The 26,566-nt window shown below is 40.0% G+C and overlaps 2 protein-coding genes across 2 annotated transcripts; one reads left to right on the top strand and one right to left on the bottom strand.

The window, feature by feature from the left end:
• Positions 1-1,928: 1,928 nt before the first annotated feature.
• Positions 1,929-25,923, bottom strand: PLA2G12A (phospholipase A2 group XIIA). The gene is made up of 4 exons (XM_081251979.1): positions 25,470-25,923; positions 6,105-6,181; positions 4,882-5,047; positions 1,929-2,462 (listed from the first exon to the last, which is right to left on the bottom strand). Exons 1-4 carry the CDS (start codon positions 25,675-25,677, stop codon positions 2,344-2,346), a joined length of 570 nt encoding a protein of 189 aa, XP_081108105.1. The 5' UTR covers positions 25,678-25,923; the 3' UTR covers positions 1,929-2,343.
• Positions 16,592-22,334, top strand: LOC308624612 (syntaxin-7-like). The gene is given in 2 exon segments (XM_081248024.1): positions 16,592-19,455; positions 19,459-22,334. Coding segments are annotated over 2 exon segments (783 nt in total). The 5' UTR covers positions 16,592-18,927; the 3' UTR covers positions 19,714-22,334.
• Positions 25,924-26,566: the final 643 nt, after the last annotated feature.

The raw sequence follows: 26,566 nt of genomic DNA on the forward strand, positions 1-26,566 counted from the left end.
TACCCACAGTACAAAAGAAATAGGCATGAATCCATATTGACACAAATAACTGAATAATCAACGGGTGTGGGAAGGGGCGGATGGTGACAAGAATTTGAAATACTACAATAGATACACCCCCCGCCCAGGAGGCGGAATATAATCTTGCCCACCCCTCGCCTCCCACAGACTGGACTTGGTGACTGGTCTCCAAAGAACAAAAGCATGGAAAGGGAAAAACAGTAGCTTTACAGTGGAGGAAACTAACAGACACTACCTTAACCAAATGTCTAGAGTTTACACAACATCAAGTTGACAGCAGTCAACTACCGATATGATTTGATGAGAAGAACCACTCACCTCTTCGTTTTCTTCCTAAAAATCCATAACCCTAGTCCAAACATGAGGAAAACGTTACGACTAACCCAAATTGAAGGACATTCTACAAGACACCTGACCAGTACTCCTCAAAACTGTCAAGGTTATGAAAAACAAGGAAAGACAAGGAACCGTCACAGACTAGAGGCTAATTAGACATGGTGTATCCTAAAGTGGATCCTGGAAAAGAAAAATGACATTAGTGGAAAAACTAGTGTAATCCTAATAAAGTCTAGAGTTTCGTTAATAGTAATTACCAGTGTTGGTTTCTTAACAAATGTTTCGTGTTTATGTAAAATGTTAACATTAGGGGTAAGGAGTATAACAAGAAGCCTCTATACTATCCCTGCAACTCTTCTGTAAACCTAAAATTATTCCTAGATAAGTTTTTAAAATTTGAACATAAAAACTGCTTCTGATTTTTGTACATAATTTATGACCATGAATTAAATATTTTACAAAGACATTCTGACTTTGTCATCTTGAGAAAGCCAATGCTGCCAAGAAAATCCATGAATTTATTACAAGTTTAAAGTTACCTGGTTAAGCAATGCAACTGGAGCCCAGTTTGCTTACTTAGCCCTGAGGGATACACTTGCCTTGTCTAATAGAGGACACATCTATTAGCAGAATAGCTGCCACCATCTCAGTTTGGAAAGCCATCAGGTTCTCAGCAATAACATATATTCAAAGTTAGGAATGTGGCCCTTTTTCCAGAACATATTTTTCATTCATCCCAATTCTGCCTGTATTGATTTAGAAAGAACCACTTCTGCTGGTGCTGTCTTTCTCTGACTTTCCAAGCAGTTCATCTTAATAACTTTGGCCAGAGGTTACCCAAAAAATATACATGGCTTGGGATCTTGGGCTAGGGCAAGTCGACAGCCAGTGGGAAGCAAAGAACGGTAGAGGAACACAGCTGAGCTTTCCAAGGGGTTGAAAAGCTTTCAATCCTCACAGACATTTTCAGAGGCAGTTGAAGTTCTGGGATTTGCTCTTAAACATCTGTTAATAATTTTCTATAAAAGATAGTTCTTTGGATCCTGCTTTTCCATCCCTTTTGACTCCACAGTTAAAGACTTAAAAAACCCAACAATATCAAGAACAATTTTTATGAAGGCCAATATTAGTAAAAGGTTTACAGTCTTTTAAAAATATCCCAGAATCTACCAAGATTAAGTCCTAGGGAGTAAACACCAAAGCATATAATGCATATAATGCTCTGATGTGTATATTAAACAACTTTTCATTTGTCTCATTAAATCCATCTTTTCTCCAATTTAGGCAAAGTTTATAGCAAAATGAAATGAAATTTGTCATGAGTGGTTCATAAAATGGGATGGCTATGCTTCTGAATTTTGTTCAAGTCACCTTCTAGGCACATATTAATACCTAGATATCCTAGTTTTGTTTCCTAAGAGGTCCCAGGAGATGGTTCCAATTTTACAAGAGAAACAGACATGTCCTTGTAACTAGTCCTGTCATTCATAGAAGTGTGGCTTATTCATATGCTCAATGGGCAATGGAAAAACTGTATGTGTTAATTAAAAGAGCAAAAATAAAGTCAGATCTTTCTCGGCATAAATGTATATTTTAAATTTTACAGTAAACAAACATACTTTTAAGTGAAGATTTCCCCATATTTCCAAATAAGATACTGTTGAACATACCTTATAATGAATTTTACATTTGACCTTATTTTTTGATAAATATAGTTGTGAAAATTGAGTTAGACTCTTTAAGAAATTCTCCCTTAACATGCACCTCTTTCTGTGATTGTCAAGACAATATGGCACACTAAGGCAGCAACATCCAGGAAGATAACCTGCATTTGTTTCTTTAGTTTGAAGTTTTAATGTCAAAAGAAGGTCTTAAAATAATCCTTTCACAAAAATAAGGCAGTTTTATGCTGTGAAAACATTAGCTCTTTGTCAAAGGTTATGTTCTTCTGTCCTCATCTGCTGTCACCACCTGTCAGCATCTTCTTTAAAGATCAGTTTTTTCTTCGTAGCGACACCAACATGCGGCTCGTTGGCTGTCCAGGTACGGCTTACAGCCTAAATGTATAACACTGTCAAACAAGAGCTCCACGGTGGTTTCACATGCTGCAAAGTAAGAAAGTGCCATTACTGTTAGGCAACTGCAAAGCATCACTCTCTCTTCACATATATTACATGTTTCAGCACAATGTCAGGCACAGCCTTAGTGGGCACTTACACCTATTTTAGGTGAAAGTCTTCCCAACCCTCGCAAACTAGTAGCACATATGTACAAAGACTTTCTGTTTCAGCCTCTCTACCTGTATCTACCTTTTCTTTGCATGCAACTATTCAAACCAACTTTCTGTACTAGACAGTGAGTCTCCCTCAATAGCACTGATCAGTTCATCACTGTTAATTTTCCTTTTATATGAAAAAATATCACTAATAGAGATGCCTAATAGCACTCTTAAGTTTGCTTAAGTTTGCACTTTAAGGAAGGACTTCTAGGTGCAGGAAAAAATGAAGGTTAAAAATAGAGAAACCTCAAAACATTTAATTATAGTCAACAGCTTTTAATGATCACACATAATTTAAGATGCTTAAAGTATTAAATGGACCCCAGTCTCTTTCTTTGACCAATATCCAAATTTGGCTTGGGAGGGGAGACACAGGAATCCAAGGTGTTTTTCCTCTGGTGGGGTTTCTTAATTTTTTTTGAAAGACTATAAAAAAGATAACAGGGCTTCCCTGGTGGCGCAGTGGTTGAGAATCTGCCTGCCGATGCAGGGGACACGGGTTCGAGCCCTGGTCTGGGAAGATCCCACATGCCACGGAGCAACTGGGCCCGTGAGCCACAATTACTGAGCCTGTGCGTCCGGAGCCTGTGCTCCGCAACAAGAGAGGCCGTGACAGTGAGAGGCCCGCGCACCGCGATGAAGAGCGGCCCCCGCTTGCCACAATGAGAGAAAGCCCTCGCACGGAAACGAAGACCCACCACAGCCAAAAATAAATAAATAAATAAAGCAAACTGTCAACAAGTAAAAGTAAACACTATAAAAAAAAATAAAAATTAAAAAAAAAATAAAAAAGATAACAGATTTAACTTTTCTTATTCTAAGAAACCTGGAACACTCAGGTAAGATTATCTTAATATACTATACTTACAGAGACACGGCACAGAGTGGCTTTTGGTTACCCAAATACTTCTAGTTTCCAATATTCATGTTAAGAAAGAAACTTTTCATTATAAAATCTTGGCATTTTCAAAGTTTTCCAAAAGGCTGTGCCATTAAGGAATACAACCAACCACAGAAGTGTAAAGGTTATGATTACTAAATAGGAGACTGCCAGGAAATTGGTTTCATCATTTAACAACATTAGCATATCCTTAGGTCAGAAAACAGGAAACACATCTATCTGTGCTTCACCTGGACAACTAGTTTACCTGAGCCAAAAGCGTTCAAAGGGATTCAGAGGTTTTGAGTTCAAGCTTCACCTGGAGCAGAGATTTCCTCCTTGTTATTACTTCCTAGTTATTACCAGAATTTCAGAATAACACCTATAATATGAGACTATTTGGGAAATACTGGAATAGACAGAACACAAGTTTTAAAGTCCAAAGTATGCAACTTGGGACAAGTTACTTCTTCCTGAACCTCAGTTTCCTTCCTTTAAAAAGGGGCATAATGCCAACTAGTACTTTGGGTTTCTGTGAACATCAATGAAAACATGTCTCAAGTATCTAGCACAGTATCTTATGGAAAGTGCTTAAAAATGGTAGTTTCCTTTCTTCACCCTTCTTACTGCCCCTCCTCTTCTGATTTCAGTGTATGGTACGTTCTTTGGCTTGACAGTAAAGACATCTTGTTAGCTACTAGTATTTGTACAGTAATGTGTACTTTTTTCTACAAATATTTCATTTTACCCTTACGATAACTCTACAAGATGGGTATTACCATTCTCATTTTATAAATGAGGACACTGAAAGGCCTATTACCTTTGCTGACTGTGCTTTGTATCCCTTCACTGCAATAATCATCACCGTGAGTATGACTACATGCTGAGCCCTGCGAGTTCTCTTGGCAAATCACTGAACCTGGGCGGGGGAGTGGTGGGGGATGGTTTTGAGGACCTTCCTGACACAGATACAAATGAAGAGACAGAGTTAAGACTTAAATCTTCCAGAACTTCCTACTCCAAATGCAATGTGCTATACTCCGAACTTCACTGGATCCAGAATTTCAAACTTCAGGCTCTGGGTAATTAGAACTATACTACAGGGTACAAGATTTTGGATGAATTCTTCTCTAGCTCACACACCCTCCTCCCAAGGTTTCCTAACACTTCTTGCTTCTGTGATTGTAAACCATTTTAGATGACAAAATCATTGACTTCTCATCTCAGAAAATTGAAGGGGCTGTTTCACCATAGATAAGGTAACACACAGTGAAAGATTTCTATCGGTATATCTTGTAGTAACACAAAAGCAACTAATAAAACTTTCCAGACTGCACTCATCCCCATCCCGCCGAATCGGCCTTACCCTGCACGTGCTGAGCTAGCCCTAGTGTTTTCTGCACATCTCGGCAAATCTTGGAGAGGCAATACTGAAACTCCTCATCACAGTCGTTTTTGCTTTTGCCGCAGGTCTCATAGCACCTGTCGTGTTGGTTGCAGCACTTTGTCAAGGAAGGGATGCCAATGTTAAGCTGAAAGAGACATTTGGATGGATGATTGCTGATGAAATTCAAACCTTCTCTGAAGTAGCGCATCAAAGAAACTTACAAATCAAAGACAACACTGCTATATAGATAATTTCCAAAATTCGTTTCTGCCTCCAAATGCTTTCCAGGTTAGATATCTCTCCATTACCCTCACTTGCACCCATCCACGTTACTCCGTCCGTCCTCTCCCTCTCAGCCATGCCTCAAAGCTCCCTATTTTGCAATGTTAGAGAATTCGCAGTCATTTGCCGGTAGCAAACGCAACTTCCAATTGTCGAAAACACAAAACATAATTTTAAGAATAGAAAGATAAAGCTAAAGAAGATAAAGCTAAAGCTTCTAAAGCTAAAGATAAAGCTTTAGAAGACTTCTGCAGGGGCTATGCAGGTATGATTTTTGGATATTCCAAAGTATTTTGCACCTCCTCCTTCAATAAAATGTACTTTATATGAAATGTCACCAACAACTTCTAAGCTCCTACAACTCAAACTTTGTTTTTGGTTTTTATGGTTTAATCTTTAAGTGTTCATCCATTCCCTAAAGACATTATTCCTTCGAATCTGTAATTATCTTTAACTATTTTAAATAACTTTATATGCAAAACCCTTGTGTCTAGGAATCAGTTTCATAAAACATTTTTCTCCCGTAATACTGGCTCAGATTCAGCCTCCCTTACAACAAACACACAGCTATCCCACTTAGCCTAGTTTTAATATAGAAAATATTATGCTTTCCTGTACTTTTTCATCCTAAGTATTGTTACTTCTATACTCTAAACTTTTCAATCATATTTGTGACATGAGGAAATATCATTTAAATGGTATTAACATCTACAAGATTAAAAAATAAAACATGACTTTCACTCCATTTAGTTTCATTAGGACTTATTAAATGTGTTTTAGCTATAAAAGAATATAACAAACCTGATCACTATTACAAAAAGCAAAATTATTTCTGAGCCTGAAAACATACTGATGGTTTGTCAAGAGTATTACATAGCCTACCAATCATAAAAACTTATCAAATAAAAAATAATATTTACATGAACACCAAACAGTGGGGAGCCACATCCATTCGGCGGGGAGGGTTTATATCCATAACGTGGAAAAGGCTTAGATCCTATAAAATATAAATGGTATCATAATTAATTTTCAAATATGTTAGAGAATACATACACAAAAAGGTCTACAATGTGCTAGACTAGCCCTGGAAATATTTACTATTTGGATGCTAACATAAGTGAATATGTGTTTATTCGGATGAGCATTAAAATGCTAATTTGTCTACCGAATTATTTTTACTTCTCCTGAAGCAAAATATGTACAAATGTGTACATGTACGCATAGGTGGCAGTTCATAAAATATTATGGTGGTTCATAAAATGTAATTATATTTGCAAGCCTACACCATGCAAACATGTAAATCCTTATTCTGGACTTCTGTCAATTTCAGAGGTTACGTGCCAGACTGGGTCCATATATATGCAACACAAATCCACCCTATTTTCCTGTACATTCCAATGCTTATATTTTTAGGTTAAAACCTACAGGCAAGAACTGTATCTTCCCATCCTCAGCCAACGCTCCATTGTACACAAACCTCAATAACCATTAACTAGAGCCTAAACCTAAGGAAGACAAGGTCACCTGATCATTTAATTACTTTAATATCATTATAAGACATTACAGGCCCATTCTAGCCCAGACTCCAACCAACCATTTCACAAATATACTCCTCTGTCATCTAAGGAAAAAGGCAAGAAACAAAGATAGCTTGGTAAACTATTACTCCAGTTATACGCTCCTTAATAGCACCAATAGTTCAGAAACAAGGAGAAAGATGACATTAACAAAGCAATCTTAAATGTTGGAGGATACTTCAGAAATATCTCTCCTCATGTAATACAGAAATCACTTCAATATACCGAAATCTTTGAATGTTTCCCACAATCCTATAGTGTCAAGAAACAGCCTACCCCATTATGGACTGGCATTAACAGTTGAGTTCTTTCTTCTCTTTTTCGTGTAAATTCTACCTGTAAGCAATCCTCTGCCCTCTGGGGAACACAAAGCCACCCAATTCCCTATTTTACATGATAATCCTTTCAAACACCTGGGGCTACCATTTACCTTCCACAAATAAAATATCCCCAGTTATTCCAAATACCACCCCACATCTGGATACTTAAGAAAGACACAAAGTGTTCCACCAACTTTCATTCAATTAACATGTATTACTAGGAGACTTTAAGATAAGTTTGCCCTCCAAAAGTAAAGTGAGGAAGAAAAAAAGCAACCCTTCCGGTAATCAGCCATCAAAATAAGTAATCCACTCAAAGTAATGAACTAAAAATGGTTTAAGTGAGCTGCTAAGACTCACATGCTCAACTGAGGTGACCAAGTAGAGCCTCAAGAGAGCATAACTTCATGGAGATATAAAGTTCCACCCAGTCTGAAGAACAATATGTACAAAAGGGAATCGTCATGATGGATCTAGAAAAGAGGAGGCTAATGACAGAAGTTTCTCTAGCACTGTCCAAGAGGAGGGCTGCTCCTGGACCCTTGGAAGATGAAGGGACATGCCTCAGGCTATCACAGATGAGTCACTGTGATCCTTCAACTCCTGCTTTTAGTCCTTCACTCTTAAGAAAACTCTTTATGATTTGGCATTCCACTTTAAAGGGCCTACAGAGAGAGGATATTCTAACTATCAATACTTAGATATCTAATGGGCACCTCAAATTTAAGGTGTACCTCCTGCCATTCACCCCCAAACCTGCTCCATCCACAATTCCCTCTTCTCAGGTAATAGATATCCATCCTTCCAGGCGCTCAGGGGAAAAAAACCTCAGCCATCTTTAACTCTCTCATTTTCTTATATCCCACATCCAATTCAACAGCATATCCTGTTGACTCTACCTTCAAATTATTCAGAATCTAACCACTTCCCACCACCTCCACTGCTACCATCCTGCTCCAAGTCACCATGGATTACTGCCATAACCTAACTAGTCTCTTTGGTTTCCCCACCCGACACCACCTCCAGCTATGGTCCAATCTCAACATTGAACCTGAGTGATCCTATTAAAATATATGTTAGATTAAGTCTTTGCTCTGCCCAAACCCCTCCAATGGCTTCTCATTTTATTCAGAATAAAAGCTGGGACTTCCCTGGTGGTCCAGTGGTTAAGACTCTGCACTTCCACTGAGGGGTGCGCGGGTTCAAACCCTGATTGGGGAACTAAGATCCTATATGCCATGCTGCACAGACAAAAAAAAAAAAAAAAAAAAAAAGAGCCAAAAGTCCTTTCAGTGTCTATAAGCCCTATATAATGGCATCTCTGACCTCATCTCCTTACTGTTCTCTCTCCTCTTCCTTCCTTCCTCACTCCATTCCATCACATCTGACCTCTTTGCTGGGCCACAGACACTCCAGGTCTGCTCTTGCCTTAGTGCCACTGAAGCTGCTATTTTTCTGTGTGGATACTCGTCCTCCTGACATGTACATACTTCTTCATGTTCAAGGCCTTTTCTGACCATACCATTTGTAGCACATATGACCTTCTAACATATCACTAACCTATTCTGCTTATTATCTGTCACCCCATATTAAAATATAAACCCTTTGAGGGCAGGAATTTTTGTCTATTTTGTACCCTCAACGCATAGAACAATGTCTGGCATATAGTTAGGTTCTCAATAAATATTTGTTGATAAATGAATGAATGAATGAGCGGAAGACTTGGAAGCCTAATATTCATGGCAGTTATAATACTCATTATAAATAAACTGGCACTGCTGTTTACCCTTCAGTCTCTTTTGAGTTTGGTGAGCATTCATCAGCCTCCAAGGACTGATCACTTCTAGTCTGTCACATCCAGAATGTGGCACCCCAAACTGAACACCATTAGGAATGATGGGCCTATTTGGAGCTGGATAAACTACGTGTACTAATATAACCTAAGACAGCATATGTTTCAGCTATGTCTCCATGCTAAAATACAGCACAGGACTTCCCTGGTGGCACAGTGGCTAAGAATCCACCTGCCAATGCAGGGGACACGGGTTTGAGGCCTGGTCCGGGAAGATCCCACATGCTGCAGAGCAATGAAGCCCGTGTGCCACAACTACTGAGCCTGCACTCTAGAGCCTGTGAGCCACAACTACTGAGCTTGTGCTCTAGGGCCTGTGAGCCACAACTACTGAGCCCGCATGGCACAACAACTGAAGCCCATGCACCTAGAGCCCGCGCTCCGCAACAAGAAGCCACTGCAATGAGAAGCCCGCGCACCGCAGCGAAGAGTAGCCCCCGCTTGCCGTAACTAGAGAAAGCCCGTGCGCAGCAATGAAGACCCAATGCAGCCAAAAAATAAAATAAATTTAAAAAAATAAAATAAAATACAGCACAATAACAGTAGAAAAAAGTTTTTTTCTAAAATGAACTTTTTAACATCTACTGCTAGAGGCTCAGCACTTCTGCCATTCAATTTTTGAGCCTAAAACACGAAACTATAAAACTCTTATCTTGTTAGTTTTAGTTCATCATTCAGGACTGTTAAGCAGATTTTAAGTCTAGAGGTATTCACCCAGTTACTTGTTATACCCAGGTATTCACAAACTTGAGACACTGATTTAACCAGGACAGAGATCTGCAACACCCTGCTAGAGATGAACCCTCTCTACAAGAAGCCATGACGTCATTAACCCAACCCTTTGGGTAGACCACTTAGCCAGTTGTGATTTCACCTAAATCAAGTTCTATCCAGCCTACACTTTGCATGGGAGTATCATGAGAGACTAGGCATCTGATCTACCCTACCATGCTAGAACCCTCTTCACTGAAAGGGAGGAAGGCTGGATCAGCATTATATCCTTGGGGAAGCCATTCTAGCTCCTTGAAGTTCTCTCTTGTCAAGGGTTTTAACAATCAACCGTCTAAAATGTTTAGAAACTCGTGTAGCAAGAGATACTAAGCAGTGGGTCACATTTATAGTCTGAAAAAAGTACAATAAATATGCCAAAGAGTGTTCAAAAAGTCTGGAAACAGAAAAAATAGTGTATTTACTATACATATTTGTCTCAGGTTAACAACTGCACTTTTTGCTTTAAATTTAGAAGCATATCACCTTAAAAGGTGTCTGGAGATTGAAGCAACACGTATCAGGCATATTACTTGAAAATCTAACCAACAAACTGTTTATCCTGTTTCCAACTTTGTGGATACCCCATACATTCCCCCTGCCAGTGTCCAGATTTCTGGCACTTATCTCTTTTCCATGAGGATCAAAGATTACCACTCTCAGACAACTGATACAGGCCTAGAGTTTTAAAGGCATGTGGATGTCTAATCTCTTCTTCTCAAGTGTCTGCTTTTTTTTTTTAACCAGAAAGTTATTTCTCTCAATGTTATACAACAGTAGCACTTCTATTTTCCCTTCCCTTTGTTTTTTATATAAACCCATGCACTTTCCTTCGATTTTGAGTCTATAAAAACATTTTTGAACATTCTGATGTGTACAATGATAGCGATACATACCTGTGTGCATATGTATTAATATATACAGACATTACCTCATTTTGTAAAAGATAATTACCTTTGAATGGGAGAATGGTTAGAAGCAAATGAAGTCAGAGAAAACAAAACAAAATATGCTTGTTATAAGAGGATAAAGAGGAAAAGAGTACAGAGAAAATCAGCTGGCAAAAATGAAAATGGAGGCAAGGATGGAAGTAGTAGTCATCTCAAACAGGGCTAGTGCTTAAAACTGTCCTAAGAGAAAAGCTGCTAAAATGGAGTAATAAAGAACCTAGATCTACTGTACGTGAAATACTAGACAATAACACCATGAAATAAGTGCTGGTAAAACTGGCTCCCCAGTGTAAGTGGAGCACGTATTTCTTTTTTGTTTCTTTTGAAGGAACCTACTAATACCAGTTCCTCAGAGAGGCCTTTCTTACTCACTCTATTTGGAACAGTGCCCCTTCACTTTTATATTCATTCCATACACCCATGGTTGGTTTTATTTTTCTTTCTAACGTTTATTAACCAAATTAACATAATTAGTTTCTATGGAGACAGCAATTTTGTCTTGCTCACCTAGAAGATGCCTGGCACAAAGTGGGTGCACAGGAAATCACTGGATAAAAAAATGAGAAACATTCCTTGCTGAAATTAAAATATTCTTTATCCACAGCAAAACATAAAAACAAAACAAAAACAAAACCCCCCCCAAAAAAAATCCCAGAAAATTGAACTAGTTTCCTGAAATTTTTTTAAGTGCTTTAAATTCTAAATTCATCTTTATGTTGAAATAATTATTTCTGAACAACTTACACAGAAGGTGGTTTATTTAAGATTAAGTTGATATGGAGTAGGTTGAGAGGAGTGAGGACAAGGTGGCAGAGCAGAAGGATTGGAGCTCACGCCCTCTCATGAAAACACCCAAATCACAACTAACTGCTGAACAACCATTGAAAAGGACTGGAACCTACCAAAAACGATATTCTACTCCCAAAGACAAAGAAACCACAAGAAGGTGGTAGGAGGGTGCATTTGCCATACAATCAAACCCCATACCTGCCAGATGGATGACCGACAAACTGGAAAATAATTATATCACGGAGGTTCTCCCACATGAGTGAGAGTTCTGAGCCCCAGGTCAGGCTCCCCAGTCTGGGGGTGTGGCATCAGAGCATTGTGCTTTGAAGGTCAGGGGGGCTTGACTGCAGGAAATCAACAGGACGGGGGAAAACAGAAAGGCCTCTCTTGGAGGACACAAACAAGGCCTTGGGTGCATTGGGACCCAGGGGAAAAAGCAGTGACTTCATAGGACCAGACCTACCTGCTGATCTTGGAGGGTCTCCTGGGGAGACAGGGGGCACTTATGGCTCACTGTGGGGACAAAGACACTGGCAGCAGAGTTATTGGGAAGTACTTGTTGGCATGAGCTGTCGTGGAGACCACCATTTTGATGCCAAGACCTGGCCCCACCCTTCCCCATGCTGGGAAGCCTCAGGCCAAACAACCAACAAGGAAGGAACACAGCCCCACCAATCAGCAGACAGGCTACTTAAAGTCTTCTTGAGCCCACAGCCGCCTCTAAACACACTGCTTGACATGGCCCTGCCCACCAGAGGGACAACACCCAGCTCCACCCACCAGTGGCACCAGTCCCTCCCACCAGCAAGCCTGCACAAGCCTCTTTGACCACCCTCACCCACAGAAGCAAGAGGAACTACAATCCTGCAGCCTGTGGGACGGCAAACACAGAGAGTTAGACAAAATGAGACGGCAGAGGAGTATGTTCCAAACAAAGGAAAAGATAAAACCCCTGAAAAACAACTAAGTGAAGTGGAGATAAGCAATCTACCTGAAAAACAATTCAGAGTAATGATAGTAAAGATGATCCAAGATCTCAGAAAAAGAATGGAGGCACAGCTCAAGGATATACAAGAAATGTTTAACAAAGAACTAGAAGAATTAAAGTACAAACAGAGTTCAACAATACAATAAATGCAATAAGAAATACATTAGGGGGCTTCCCTGGTGGTGCAGTGCTTAAGAATCTGCCTGCCAACGCTGGGGACACGGGTTCAAGCCCTGGTCCAGGAAGATCCCACATGCCGCAGAGCAACTGAGCCCATGCGCCACAACTGCTGAGCCTGCACTCTAGAGCCTGCAAGTCACAACTACTGAGCCTGCGAGACTAAAGCCGGTGGTCCGCAATAAGAGAAGCCACCGCAATGAGAAGCCCGCGCACCACAACGAAGAGCAGCCCCCGCTCGCTGCAACTAGAGAAAGCCTGCGCGCAGCAACAAGACCCAACACAGCCAAAAATAAATAAATTTAAAAAAAAAGAATTTGGATTTATTTCAAGTCCCATTAAAAAAATACATTAGAAGGAAACAACAGCAGAACAAATGAAGCAGAAAAACGGGTAAGTGAGGGAAGACAGAATGGTGGAAATCACTGCCATGGAACAGAATAAAGAAAAAAGAATGAAAAGAAATGACGACAGTCTCAGAGACCTCTGGGACAACATTAAATGCACCAACATTCGAATTATAGGGGTCCCAGAAGAAGAAGAGAAAAAGAAAGGGTCTGAGAAAATATTTGAAGAGATTATAGTTGAAAAGTTCCCTAACATGGGAAAGGAAATAGTCAATCAAGTCCAGGAAGCGCAGAGAGTCTCATACAGGACAAATCCAAGAAGAAACATGCCAAGACACATGTTAATCAAATTGACAAAAATTAAAGACAAAGAGAAAATATTAAGAGCAACAAAGGAAAAGCAACAAATAACATACAAAGGAATCCCCATAAGGTTATCAGATGATTTTTCAGCAGAAACTCTGCAGGCCAGAAGGGAGTGGCACAATATATTTAAAGTGATGAAAGGGAAAAACGTACAACCAAGATTACTCTACCTAGCAAGGATCTCATTCATATTCAACAGAGAAATCAAAAGCTTTACAGACAAGCAAAAGTTAAGAGAATTCAGCACCACCAAACCAGTTTTACAGCAAATGCTAAAGGAATTTCTCTAGGTGGAAAAGAAAAATCCACAACTAGAAACAAGAAAATTATGAGCAGGAAAGCTCACCATTAAAGGCAAACACACAGTAAAGACAGGAAATCATCCACACACAAATATAATATCAAAACCAGCAATCGTGGGGCTCCCCTGGTGGCACAGTGGTTAAGAATCCACCTGCCAATGCAGGGAACATGGGTTCAAGCCCTGGTCCGGGAAGATGCCACATGGCGCAGAGCAACTAAGCCCGTGCACCACAGCTACTGAGCCTGTGCTCTAGAGCCCCCGAGCCACAACTACTGAGCCCACGTGCCACAACTACTGAAGCCCATGCGCCTAGAGCCTGTGCTCCACAACAAGAGAAGCCACCACAATGAGAAGCCCACACACTGCAATGAAGAGTGGCCACCACTCGCTGCAACTAGATAAAGCCCGTGCACAGCAACAAAGACCCAACACAGCCAAAAATAAATTAAAAGAAAAAAACAAACAAAAAACCCCAGCAATCGTGAGGAGAATACAAATGCAGGATACAGGAAATGCATTTGAAATTAAGAAACAACTTAAAACAATCTTGTATATGTATAGACTGCTATAGCAAAACCTCATAGTAACCACAAACCAAAAATCTACAATAGATAGACACACATAGACAAAATAGGAATCCAAACACAACATTAAAGATAGTCATCAAGTCACAAGACAGGAGAACAAGAAAGGAAGGGAAGAAAAAAGACCTACAAAAACAAATCCAAAACAATTAACAAAATGGTAGTAAGAACATAGATATTGATAACTACCTTAAATGTAGAGGGAATGCTCCAATCAAAAGACACAGACTGGCTGAATGAATACAAAAACAAGACCCATGTATATGCTGTCTACTAGAGGCCCACTTCAGATCTAGGGACACACACACACTGAAAGTGAGGGGATGTTAAAAGGTATTCCATGCAAATGGAAATCAAAAGAAAGTGGGAGTAGCAATACTCGTATCAGACAAAACAGACTTTAAAGACTGTTACAAGAGACAAAAGACACTACATAATGATCAAGGGAGCAATCCAAGAAGAAGATATAACAATTATAAATACATATGCATGCAACATAGGAGCACCCCAATATATAAGGGAAATGCTAACAGCCATAAAAGAAGAAATCAACAGTAACACAGTAATAGTGGGGGACTTTGACACCCCACTTACATCAATGGACAGATCATCCAGACAGAAAGTCAATTAGGAAACACAGGCCTTCAATGATACATTAGACCAGATGGACTTAATTGATATTTATAGAGCATTCCATCCAAAAGCAGAATACACATTCCTTTCAAGTGCACAAGAAACATTCTCCAGGATAGATCACATGCTGGGCCCTAAAGCAAGCCTTGGTAAATTTAAGAAAACTGAAATCATATCAAGCATCTTCTCTGACAAACTATGAGATTAGAAATCAACTACAAGAAAAAAACTGTAAAAACACAAACGTGGAGGGTAAGCAATCTGTTACTAAACAACCAATGGATCACTAAAAAAATCAAAGAGAAAATCAAAAACTACTTACAGACATTATGAAATTATATTCATATAATTATATGAAGTTATACCTATTGGTTTATACTAAAGGAGACTATGACCACTAAAAAAAAAAAAAATCCCTACAGACAAATGAAAACAAAAATATGATCCAAAACCTATGGGACACAGCAAAAGCAGTTCTAAGAGGGACGTTTACAGCAATACAATCTAACCTCAGAAAACAAGAAAAATCACAAATAAACCACCTAAAGCAACCAGAGAAAGAAGAACAAACAACCCAAAGTTAGCAGAAGGAAAGAAATCATAAAGATCAGAGCAGAAATAAATGAAATAGAGATGAAGAAAACAATAGAAAAGATCAATGAAACTAAAGGCTGGTTCTTTGAGAAGATAAACAAAATTGATAAACCTTTAGCCAGATTCATCAAGAAAAAAAGGGAGAGGGCTCAAATCAATAAAATGAGAAATGAAAAAGGAGAAGTTACTACTGACACCACAGGAATACAAAGAATCATAAGAGACTACTACAAGCAACTATATGCCAATAAAATGGACAAATTCTTAGAAAGGTACAATCTCCCAAAACTGAACCAGGAAGAAATAGAAAATATGAACAGACCAATCACAAGCACTGAAATTGAAACTGTGATTAAAAATCTCCCAACAAACAAAAGTCCAGGACCAGATGGCTTCACACATGAATTCTATCAAACATTTAGAGAAGAGTTAACACCTATCCTCCTGCAACTATTTCCAAAATTGCCGAGGAAGGAACACTTCTAAACTCATTCTATGAGGCCACCATCACCTTGATACCAAAACCAGACAAAGATACCACAAAGAAAGAAAATTGCAGGCCAATATGACTGATGAACATAGACATAAAAATCCTCAACAAAATACTAGCAAACCAAATCCAACAATACATTCGAAGGCTCATACACCATAATCAAGTGGGATTTATCCCAGGGATGCAAGGATTTTTTTTTAATTCTGCAAATCAATCAGTGTGATACACCACATTAACAAACTGAAGAATAAACACCATGTGATCATCTCAACAGATGCAGAAAAAGCTTTTGACAAAATCTAACACCCATTTGTGATAAAAGCTCTCCAGAAAGTGGATATAGAGGGAACATACCTCAACATAATAAAGGCCATATATGACAAACCCACAGCTGACATCATACTCAATGGTGAAAAGCTGAAAGTATTTCCTCTATAATCAGGAACAAGAAAAGGATGTCCACTCTCACTACTTTCATTCAACATAGTTTTGGAAGTCCTAGCCATGGTAATCAGAGAAGAAAAAGAAATAAAAGGAATCCAAATTGGAAAAGAAGAAGTTAAACTGTCACTGTTTGCAGATGACATAATACTATACATCACAGAAAATCCTAAAGATGACACCAGAAAACTACTAGAGCTCATCAATGAATTTGGTAAAATTGTAAGATACAAAATTAATTCACAGAAATCTGTTGCATTTCTATACACTAACAAAAGATCAGGAAAAGAAATGAAGGAAACAATCCAATTTAACACTGCAACAAAAAGACTACCTAGGAATAAACCTACCTAAGGAAGCAAAAGATCTATTCTCTGAAAACTATAAGATGCTGATGAAAGAAACTGAAGATTACACAAACAGATGGAAAAACATACCCTGTTCTTGATTGGAAGAATCAATACTGTCAAAATGACTATACTACCCAACGTAATCTACAGATTCAATGCAATCCCTATCAAATTACCAATGGCATTTTTCATGGAACTAGAACAAATAATTCTAAAATTTGTATGGAAACACAAAAGACTCTCAATAGCCAAAGCAATACTGAGATAGAAAAATGGAGCTGGAGGAATCAGGCTTCCTGAGTTCAGACTATACTCTAAAGCTACAGTAATTCAAAACACTATGGTACTGACACAAATTATAGATCAACGTAACAGGACAGAAAGCCCAGAAATAAACCTATGCCCCTATGGTCAATTAATCTATGACAAAGGAGGCAAGGGTCTACAGTGCAGAAAAGACAGTTTCTTCAATAAATGGTGTTGGGAAAACTGGACAGCTGCCTGTAAAAGAATGAAATTAGAACATTCTCTAACACCATACACAAAAATAAACTCAAAATGGATTAAAGACCTATACGTAAGACTGGATACTATAAAACTCTTAGAGGAAAACATAGGCAGAACACTCTTTGACATAAATTGCAGCAATATCTTTTTGGATCCACCTCCCAAAATAATGAAAATAAAAACAAAAATAAACAAATGGGACCTAATTAAACTCAAAAGTTTTTGCACAGCAAAGGAAACCATACACAAAATGAAAAGACAAGCCCCAGAACGGAGAAAATATTTGAAAATGATGTGACCAACAAGGGATTAATCTCCAAAATATACAAACAGCTCATGCAGCTCAATCAAAAAATAACAAACAACCCAATCAAAAAATGGCCAGAATATCTAAATAGACATTTCTCCAAAAAGCACATGAAAAGATGCTCAACATCACTAATTATTAGAGAAATGCAAATCAAAACTACAATGAGGTATCAGCTCACAGTGGTCAGAATGGTCGTCACCAAAAAGTCTACAAACAATAAACGCTGGAGAGGATGTGGAGAAAAGGGAACCCTCCTACACTGTTGGTAGGAATGTAAATCAGTACAGCCACTATGGAGAACAGTATGGAGGTTCCTTAAAAAAAACTAAAAATAGATCTACCATATGATCCAGCAATCCCACTTCTGGGCACATATCGGAGAAAATCATACTTTGAAAAGATACATGCACCCCAGTGTTCATTGCAGCACTATTTACAATAGCCAAGACATGGAAGCAACCTAAACGTCCATCAACAGATGAGTGGATAAAGAAGATGTGGTACATATGTACAATGGAATATTACTCAGCCATAAAAAAGAATGAAATAATGCCATTTGCAGCAATATGGATGGACCTAGAGATTATCATACTAAGTGACCAAAGTCAGACAAAATGATACAAATGAATTTATTTACAAAACAGAAACATATTCACAGACTCAGAAAACAAACTTATGGTTACCAAAGGGGAAAGGTAGGGGAGGGATAAATTAGGAGGTTGGGATTAACACATACACACTACTATATATAAAACAGATAAACAACACGGACCTACTGTATAACACAGGGAACTCCACTCAATACTCTGCAATAATTTATATGGGGAAAGAATCTAAGAATAGATGTATGTATATGCATAACTAAACCACTTTGCTGTACACCTAAAACTAACACAACATTGTAAATCAACTATACTCCAATGTAAAATAAAAATTAAAAAAATAAATGAGTTCAAAAAAAAGAAAAAATGGTTCAGTTGATATGGATACCATGATTACAACTGTATTCATATTATTTTAAGTGTTGTTATAAAAGGTGTTATAAGCCACTGATCATTAAAAATATTTAGAGCCTCCACCCATCAGCTGAGGCTCGTAGCTGGCGGCTCTGGGGCCCTTGGGTGGCCGGGGCCAAAGAAGGAGAAGGAAGCGGAGGAGGTCGGGCACGTGATGAGACTTTGCTGGGGAAGAGGAGCAAGTCACATGGAGATCATGGGAAGAACCCTTCAGGGAGAGGAAATGGCACCAAGCAATAGTCCAAGGCAGCGATAAGCCTGGGACATCCTGGATCTGAAAGAAGGCCCTGGAGTTCACTGTCTTAGAAATGGTGACTGCTTAGAAAACTGCACAGCCCACCAACAGCTGATGAAATTAGCGAACAAGCAAATCAACTATGTCTTACACTCCAGGAATTGGTGGTGACCCCGCCCAGCTGGCCCGGCTTATCTCTTCCAACATCCAGAAGATCACACAATGTTCTGCGGAAATACAGAGGACTCTGAATCAACTTGGGACACCTCAAGATTCACCTGAATTGAGGCAGCAGCTGCAACAGAAGCAGCAATATACGAACCAACTTGCCAAAGAAACAGATAAGTACATTAAAGAGTTTGGATCTCTGCCCACCATCCCCAGTGACCAGCGTCAAAGGAAAATACAGAAGGATCGCTTAGTGGCAGAATTCACCACATCACTGACAAACTTCCAGAAGGCGCAGAGACAGGCTGCTGAGAGAGAGAAAGAGTTTGTCGCTCGAGTAAGAGCCAGTTCCAGAGTGTCTGGTGGTTTTCCTGAGGAGAGCTCAAAAGAAAGGAATCTTGTGTCCTGGGAAAGCCAAACTCAGCCTCAGGTGCAGGTGCAGGATGAAGAAATTACAGAGGATGACCTCCGCCTTATTCAGGAGAGAGAGTCTTCTATTAGGTAACTTGAAGCTGATATTATGGATATTAATGAAATATTTAAAGATTTGGGAATGATGATTCATGAGCAAGGAGATGTAATAGATAGCATAGAAGCCAATGTGGAAAATGCTGAGGTGCACGTCCAGCAAGCAAACCAGCAGCTGTCAAGGGCGGCAGACTATCAGCGCAAATCCAGGAAAACCCTGTGCATCATCACTTTTTTCCTTGTTATCGGAGTTGTAATTATCGGTCTCATCACATGGGGAGTGAAAGGCTAAGATTATAAAGGAGCACACTATTGCACTACATTATGTAAATTATGTAGGAAGATTCCTTTAATCATGGTAGGTTTTTTTTATTGTTATTACTTTAAAGCTGTTGCTTAAAGGATGGTTCCCATACTTTGTTATTTTTATTTGGGGGGAAGTTTTCTTTGGATTAAATCTGATATTTTCTAATACTGAAAGTTTTTTTAAATATCACTGCTGGAATAGCTTCATGCTTTTCGACCTAGTAACTGTTAGGCTTTTGCCCACATTGTATATGCCTTTCATTTATAATTTATTTATCCTGTTGACTTAGTTTTTGGAATTAGTAAATACAAAGGTGTGTGTGTGTTCTGTGTGCACCTCTCTGTCACGGTGTAACATGCACCCACGTTTGTGTTACTTCAATTACAAATCTTAAATTTAATTTTGGGGCTTCCCTGGTGGAGCAGTGGTTGGGAGTCTGCCTGTCGATGCAGGGGACGGGGGTTCATGCCCCGGTCCGGGAGGATGCCACGTGCCGCGGAGCGGCTGGGCCCGTGGGCCATAGCCGCTGGGCCTGCGCGTCCGGAACCTGTGCTCCGTGATGGGAGAGGCCACGGCAGTGGGGGGCCCGCGTACCAAAAAAAAAAAAATTTAATTTTGATTTGGGCCAGCAGAGGAAGTATTGTCAATAACTTTAAAAATTAACATATATGTTTGTGTTTGGAGTTTTGTTTTTATCTAGTTCACAGCAACACAAATTGTCTATTTAACTTTTACTGTTATTTTTCTCTTAAGACCCTTGTTTATTCTGAATGAAATCAGTGAATAACTTCCTAGTGTACCTCTTACTCCTGATGTGTATATAGTAAGCATTTGCTGTAGATTGGCTAGTAAAATGCTAAGGATAGATTGTTTTTATATAGGTTCTGTTTAAGTCTGACGTTTGTTTGCAGGGGATTGTGTGGTCACTATAAATGTTTAATGTGATTTGGAGGAAGAGTATGACAGACCAATACCTATTGTGTTAGAATTCTAAAGATCCCAACTTGAATTCGGCTGTGTATTTCCACAGCTGTTATGATGGAAAATTAATTACCTTCTCTTATGTCCTATAGAATAATAAAGATTACTTTTGGGAAGTAACTTTCCCACAGTTACCGTTTCTGAGCACCGAACAATTAAAATTCTGTTTCCCTTCATACCATTTTGTACCATCCGTCATTAGAAAGGGAATTGATGTTCGCCACTTAACTCACTTGCCTTTTTTAATCAATGTTGTTTTAATGCACTAATCTGAATACTGTAAAGAAGATTATCTTAGTTTATAGTTTGTATTTTATAACGTTCTTATATAGCAGTTTGATAGTGAAGGCAATGTTTTACATGGCAAGCTATGAGACTTCAAACGGGAACAAATAAAATATTAAGTAACTAAGTAAATTGTATCTTTGCAGCCAAAATAAAGATGATTTTAAAAAGTGAAAAAAAAATATTTAGCATTTCTACTGGTGCCAGTTTTTACTAAGTGCTATGAACTGAACTGTGTCCCCGCCAAAATCATATGCTGAAGCCCTAACTCTCAATGTATTTGGTGATAGGGCCTTTGGAGGGTAATTAGGGTTAGATGAGGTCATAAGGGTAGGGCCCTCATGACGGGATTAGTACCCTTATAAGAAGACGCACCAGAGAACTTACTTTCCCTTCACCCCTTGCCCCTACCATGCAAGAAGGCAGCTGTCTGCAAGCCAGGGAAGAGAACTCTCACCACAGAAAATTTTGTGTTGGCTAAACCTTGATCTTGGACTTTCTAGCCTTCAGAACTGTAAGAAATAAACTCCTGTTGTTTACATCACCCAGTCTGTGGTATTTTATTATAGCAACCTGGGCAGACTAATACACAAAGCAAGCAAAAACTCAACAGTAGAAGAAACAACATCAGAGTCAAACCAAAAATCCATGATTTATAAGCAGAAATGACAAATGACAGTATCTTAGCTTTTCTGTACAGAAAGCTAAGAAAAAAAATGAGATAGGAATAAGAGTTTTAAAAACAAACCAGGTACTTCCCTGGCGGTCCAGTGGTTAAGACTCTGCCCTTCCACTGCAGGGGGCGCAGGTTTGATCCCTGGTCAGGAGCTAAGATCCTACATGCCACAGGGCGCTGCCAAACAAAACAGAACAAAACAAAAACCAAATCCACTACGTACAACTACATGGAAATACTATTCATTGATTTCACTTTTTGACTAAGCGACTGCTCTTATCTTGATGCTTTATATTTTATCATCTGTATGGGCAGTTGAAGTCTAAAGATTCTCCTGGACTGAGACAATTATAGTTCTTTTCTACATATTTTTCTTAATTTGGTGTAAATACCTTCAACAGACCAATTTCCTTCACCTGAAAGACATTGAAACGGATGAGAAGCATGAGGGGAAGCCTGTTGGGTCACAGAAAGGTCTTACCACTGTGTTTTGTATGAAGCTGTACAGAATTCCAACCTGCTTTCCCAAACACTTGAAACTTTAAATTCCTGATTATTAATCTCCAAAGGCCCTTATGCTACTTTATTTTTCTAGTACATTCACTTTCTTATTTTCCTCAATCTCCAACACTTCTATTCCCACCTTCTCACTCAGCTGATGGCCTCAATTCCTACTTCACTGAGAAAACCAAGGCAATGAGAGGATAACTTGAACACCACCCACCTAACTGGCATCTGTGCCCATATCCTCTCTGCTCTTGGCCAATCTATTTATGTACTAGAACTCACTCCTCTCACCTAAGGACATGACTCCAATAATTCTCCTTCCTCTCTCCCTCATTAGTGTTTTTACTCTCTGCTGAATCATTCTCAAAAGCATACAAATATGCTGTTATTTTTCCTAATGAACCGAAAACTAGTTTTTCCATGATCACCCCTCCCCCCCCTTTCAGTTAATGGCAACTCCATCCTTACAATTATTCAGGCTGAAAACTTTGGAATCCTTTTTTAGTTTACTCACACCCTCCTTCTAAGCCATGAGCAAATGCTTTAGGCTCTTCCTTCAAAATATACCCCAAATCCAACCACTTCTCACCACCTTTATTGCTACCACCCTGAACAAAACTACCACGTTTGGTCTGAATTTTTGCACCTGCCACTCCGCCTCCATTCTTGCTCCCCCACCTCTCTCGACCCTTTTTATTCTGAGCACAACAGCCAAAGGGATCCTGTTAAGATATCAATTACTGAATAAATTGATGACTTACTCATAATTCTAAAAACATTTTACAAGCCAATTTTGTTTTCTATTTTTAAAGGAAATTGGAAATTTTCCTTCCTCAATCTTTTCTGCTGTCAGGGAGAAAAAAGTTAAAAGAAAAAAACAGTGATCATTAAATTTGCTCCCCTAAGTAACTTTATTTCACTCTCCATAAAGCCTTGTTCCCACCCTAGGGAGGATGGCCAGAAGGAGCGAGTCTCCATAATGCTGGTCCTTCACTAGAGCAAAGATAAATGAATGCAACAAATCTGTGCCCTTTAATCCAACACCTCTCCCTCCGTTAAGTCTTTTTTTTTTAAGGCTCCCTTGACTTCTTTACTGTGACTATTAAACACCCCTTAATCACCATGCTCCTTTAATTTTGAGATTTGTCTGTTTCTGTTTGGTTCTGATTTGGTCACTAACATTCCAAAATACAGGAAAGGTTGAGATAGTGTTCCAGGGAGACTTCTCAAGTAACAGCAATTAAAGATCAATCTTCATTATGTTGGAATTATCAACACAGTGACTTGGAACCACAGTCCTATGAGCAGACAGTACTTACTAAGTACTAAAAGATTTTCACTGAAGCATACCGTTTCCTCAATTCTCGAGTTCATTTGTGTTTTTTATGCTGGAGACCTTGCTCTAAACTCCAAATGGTAAATTTTGTGAGGCTTGTGGAAGAGAAGAGGATTAAGAAAAAGGAAAGATTAAAATAATATTTTTAATAAGAATAGTATCCATTTAACTTCAGAGATATTTTAAATGTAATAAACTAAACTAAATAAATAAACTCTAGAACGCTTGACTCAATAAATTTATGAAGACCGATCCTTCCAAGTCTTTCCTATCTCGGTAAATGGCAACTACATCCTTCCTCTGGCTCAGGCCAAAACCTTCAGAGTCATCCTTGACTGGCACTTCAGCTCTGGTCCTTTACACTTGCTGTTCCCTCTGCCTGGATTGTTCTTTCCCTAGATCATCACAGTGCCACCTTCCCCATTTCAGATTTCTTCTCAAATATTATCTCATCAGTGAGGCCTTCCCCCAACCTATTTAAATGAGTAAACTAACGCCTCCCAACACCGCCACTGACGGTTCCCCTGCTGTACTGTTCTGGAAGCACTGGCACACTTCAGATCTATACACACTGCAGATTTGGCTTGTTTTACTTATTCTTTAGTTTACTGTCTCTCCCCACCAGAATGTAAGCTCCATGGACAGAAATTCTGTCAGTTTTGTTCACTGCCAAATCTCCAATTGGTACAATGCCTGACACATAGCAGGCACTCAATTATTTGTTTAATGAATGGGGATGACTAAGTAAAACTATGACATCTGCCTCAGGAAAGGCAACCATTTAATCTTCAGATTACCCACTTATTCCTCCTAACAAGCTCTACAGAGACAAAAACATCCTTCCTGATTGAACACTGGTGGTAACGTTTAGGCATACATTTAAGAAGGGATGAAATTTAGCAGTTCATAGCATACAAGATATAGTTCATTCTTTACCTCCATTAACAGAAAACTAGAAATTATGACCACATGTTGCATCACATTTTCACATAACAGATGTCCCTTTTCAATTCACCTACGTATAGTCCAGTTTTACCTCTAAAGTCCTTTAGTTCCCTATTATTTTGAGCTGCCAAGCATTAAATTAACTAGGCCCAAAACCTTGTCCACTTTTATGGGAAACATGATCTCCCAATTACTTTCTTAGCATTTTGAAATTCAAAAAAGAAGCCCAAGTACTTTGTCTGAACTATTACAACATCTAAGCATTCAAAAAAGTCAAGTGCTTCAAAAGAAAGATCTCTGCCTGAAATACTAAGTTATTATCACCAACAATGCCACCAAACAAGTTCTCAGATTCAAACAGAATTAAAGTTTAAAAATATGAAAAAGTAAATCAAAAGAATAATATTAATAGCAACCAACAATGAGGAGGCAGAGTCAGTGGTATCTAAGGAAAGAAAGTTCCTGTCAAGTACTGCTAGAATCATTTCCTAGAAGAGTTAATCAGAACTCTTTCTCAACAGTAAAGTACACCAAAAGTCTGTACAAAGGTCGCAATCTATTGTCTGTAGCTTTGCAGAAAAAAAAAATTTAAATCAATTCTTGAGAAAGTTAAAAAAAAGCATGACTTTAAAATTCCTGGTTATGTTTTGCGTGTTCAGCTGACTAATTTAAAGGCGCTAAAATCAGTCTGTTTCACTCCATCCCCATGACGCTATGTCACTAAGTTCTTAGGCAACTTTCGTGCAATTTCAACAATAACAACAAAAGTAAATCAGACGCAACGAAGACAGAACGGAGAGTACGCTCTCAGGAGATCTCTCACATTCTAACAATAGTGGCGTGAACTCGTCAGCAGGTTTCTCAATCACAAGAATGGCAAAAATCTAAAGAAGTTTTTCCAGGGCCAGAGGACACCGTCAAGGTCTGGCCGGCATCTCACACCTCCACAACCTCGGTCCCCCCCAAAAGCCCTGAAAGCACGGGCCTCGCAGGGCCTGGGGTTCCCCTCACCGTCATTGCACTTATACTGGCAGAGCCCGTCCTCGCCTCCCAGGAGGTCCAAGGCGGCGTTCAGGTACGTGTCTATCTTGTGAACGCCGTTCCGGATGGTCTTCAGGGAGGCTCTCCAGTCGGTGGTCTGGGCCTGCTCCTGGCACCTGAAAGCGGCGGTCAGGAGGAGAAGAAGCACGGCGAGCACGGGACGCAGGAGCAGGGCCATCCGCGCAGCGCCGGGCCGTGATAGGCCGCACGGGTCCCCGGAGCCGCGCCCTACGCAGCGTCCCTCGGGTCGCCCTAGGCAGCGGCGCGGGCCCGGGGCTTCGCGACGGCGGCCAGCTCCATGCCCACGCCTCCTGCCCGGCTGGGAGGCGGGCCCTCACCGCCTGCAACGAGCTCCCGCTGGGAGACAGTGAGCCGGCGGAGATCAGGTTGCAGCACAAGGGCCCACCTGGGCGGGCCGCGGCTCCTGTGCGCCTGCGCCAAGCGTGGTGCGTCAGAGGAGCGGAGGAGGCGGGCCAGAGCGGCCGCTGCGTCCTCCCCACCCACGTGGTGGACGCGGCGCGCCCCCGAGGCCGGCTCACCTGGCCCTCGTTAGTACTACTTCAGGGGTTGGTTGTACTAACTAAATACCCGTGCCGGGCCCCGTACCCCAGACAGGCAGATTAGTTCGTCCCGGTGTCAGTGGACATCGGTATTTTTTTAAAGCTCCCGGGGTAGTTGTAGGGTGCAGCCAGGTGGTGCAGCCCAGCCACCCCGAGCGACAAGCTTTTCAGGGTGTAGACAACGTCAGAGAAATGAGCCACCCCCACCCTCCCTACCCGTAATCCCCTGCAGAGAGCGCTGCTTGAAATCGTGATTCTGCGGGATACGTGGGCCGAACGCGCATCTCACCTCCTCGGGTCCTTACCCCGTCCTCTTGAACCGCGGTGGCCGCGGTTGGGGGATCGGAATTGGAACATTTTAACCCAAGGCCGTGGTGGTGCCTGGCTGACAAAGACGAGCTAGATGCTAGTTTAGAAATTTTGGAAGAAGAAAATGGTTTGACAATAAAACCATGAGTTTTCTTCCCTGGTAAGGAAGAAGCCGTACTCCATACTTCAACGCAGTTT

Source organism: Mesoplodon bidens (assembly GCF_964165515.1).
Source record: "Mesoplodon bidens genome assembly, chromosome: 1".
In the NCBI taxonomy this organism is placed as follows: domain Eukaryota; kingdom Metazoa; phylum Chordata; class Mammalia; order Artiodactyla; family Ziphiidae; genus Mesoplodon; species Mesoplodon bidens.

Excerpts from the sequence above, each read along its gene's own strand:
- PLA2G12A (XM_081251979.1), bottom strand. The coding sequence starts at position 25,677 with ATGGCCCTGCTCCTGCGTCCCGTGCTCGCCGTGCTTCTTCTCCTCCTG. Across the intron at positions 6,182-25,469 it reads CCAGTATAAGTGCAATGACG|GATCTAAGCCTTTTCCACGT; the intron begins GTGAGGGGAACC and ends TATATTTTATAG. Across the intron at positions 2,463-4,881 it reads GCTAGCTCAGCACGTGCAGG|CATGTGAAACCACCGTGGAG; the intron begins GTAAGGCCGATT and ends CTTACTTTGCAG.